This window comes from Solanum pennellii, chromosome 2, assembly GCF_001406875.1.
Source record: "Solanum pennellii chromosome 2, SPENNV200".
Classification (NCBI taxonomy): domain Eukaryota; kingdom Viridiplantae; phylum Streptophyta; class Magnoliopsida; order Solanales; family Solanaceae; genus Solanum; species Solanum pennellii.
Window position 1 is genome coordinate 30,034,347 of NC_028638.1, and position 1,967 is coordinate 30,036,313.

The 1,967-nt window shown below is 29.3% G+C and overlaps 1 protein-coding gene across 1 annotated transcript; it reads left to right on the top strand.

Moving 5' to 3' along the window:
- The first annotated feature begins 327 nt into the window (after positions 1–327).
- On the top strand, positions 328–1,576 carry LOC107009128 (protein PHLOEM PROTEIN 2-LIKE A9-like). The gene is made up of 3 exons (XM_015208400.2): positions 328–618; positions 714–784; positions 1,032–1,576. The coding sequence occupies exons 1-3, from the start codon at positions 559–561 to the stop codon at positions 1,408–1,410; spliced, it is 510 nt and encodes a 169-aa protein (XP_015063886.1). The 5' UTR covers positions 328–558; the 3' UTR covers positions 1,411–1,576.
- Positions 1,577–1,967: the final 391 nt, after the last annotated feature.

The following is a 1,967-nucleotide window of genomic DNA, read 5'->3' on the forward strand; positions in this document are numbered from 1 at the left end:
TTTACTTCCTCTCTTGAATGAATAATTGGTTAAGCATAAACCAAGTTAATAATGGTTAGTAAAAAGTTATGAAAATGAAAGAAATATATTGAAGATAAATATAAATGGTACGTACGATACTTAGCGTGTGAGAATATTAACGATTGTGAGTGAAGCTTGCAATACAAGCACAAATTAAAAGAAGAATTTCCCTTTTCAATCCCCATATCATGTCTTACTCCTTTACTTGATTCCATATTCTTTTTTTAACCTTTCGCTATATATTCCAAATCAAAGCGACCTGACTAATTCTTATTCACACCACATGAACCAGACAAGGACAATTCATTTGAATAAGTTGAAATATAAGACCTTTGATATTTAAGGGTTTCGATTAAGAGATTCCATCGCGTTTCTTACGTAGAGTAAAGGTTGCATATAACTTTAAAAAGCTAACCTTGACAAGGGAACTTTAGGTTTCAAGCTATACTCTATATATATGTGTGTGTGTGTGTGTGTGTGGTTGTAGGCAAATAATAAAACTCAAATATTTATACGTTATCAAGACTTTAATTCAACATGGAGGATTCACACTATGTAGGAAATCATATCTCTGAGGAATTAGAAAAAGGGACCAAGGTACGTTTAGTTTGATCTTCATTTTTTGTTTTTTAAATTTCAAACTTAGTCTAGTTAAATTAATGTAATGTTCTTACATATTAGTTTTCTTGCAGTTCATAATTTATCCTTCAGCCTTTAATATCGTTTGGGGAAAGGATGGAAGATATTGGAAATTACCCAAAGAGTAAGTATACATGCCACACTTTACATATTCATATAATCAGAGGGAATACTTATGAAGATTGAGTAATTATAATTCATTAATGTTGGTAAATAATTTAATACTCTTTACTAATGCACAAATTATTTTTGTTTAATAGTATGGTAGAAAATAGTAGGTATGTGATGGAATAGTCAAAAATGGGATATTTTATATTGAAAATTGATTTAGATATGTGATGTAATGTTGGATTGTATTTGATGATGAACAGGGAAAAGGATCCAGCAACACTTGTACAAGTGAGTTGGCTAGAGGTAACAGGGTTGTGTGACAAAGTAGAAAAAGACACAAAATATGAAGTTAAGTTCAAGGTGAAATTGACACCAGATTCATTTGGATTTAATGAGTTACCCCTGTATTTTATGGTAAAATATGGATCAAAACAATCATGGAAGAAAATTTATTTAACAAAAGATGCCAATGTTGAATCAAATGGATCATATGTTGGACCAAATAATCTTACCATTACAACAACTGACTCTCGATCGGAAGATAGCAACCTTTGTTTTGGACTTTATGAAGTTTGGAGTGGAAAATGGAAAGGAGGATTAATTATCGAAGAAGTAATTATTCAGAAGATGAATCAATAATTATATTATATATGATAATAATAAAGAAATGCTTCACAGAAGTTTTATGTTATAATAACCGTTGGAACTAATCCCTCCAAATGCTTTTATTTATTTCCTTGTAATAAATGTTTCTCTTTCTGTTTCACCTTATTGGCTTCTATTTAAATTTTCTCTTTGTGTTAAATCTGATTTACAAATTTGAGTTATACAAATTTTGGATCTTGAGAAATTATGTATTTTATTCAGATTAATATAATTAAGTATCGAATAGAGGAGAAAAAATAGGTTTGTAGTTTTTATTTTCATTTACAAGTGGCTAAGATAATTGCTTCGATCGCTGAAGAGCTATTCGAATCTCGTTATAAAAATTTTGGATCTCGAGAATTTATGTATTTTATTCAGATTAATATAGTTAAGTGTCGAATAGAGGAGAAAAAAAAGGTTTGTAGTTTTTATTTTCAATTACAAGTGGCCTAAGATTGCTTCGATCGCTGAAGAGCTATTCGAACCTCGTTATAAAAATTTTTGATCTTGAGAATTTATGTATTTTATTCAGATTAATATAATTAAGTATC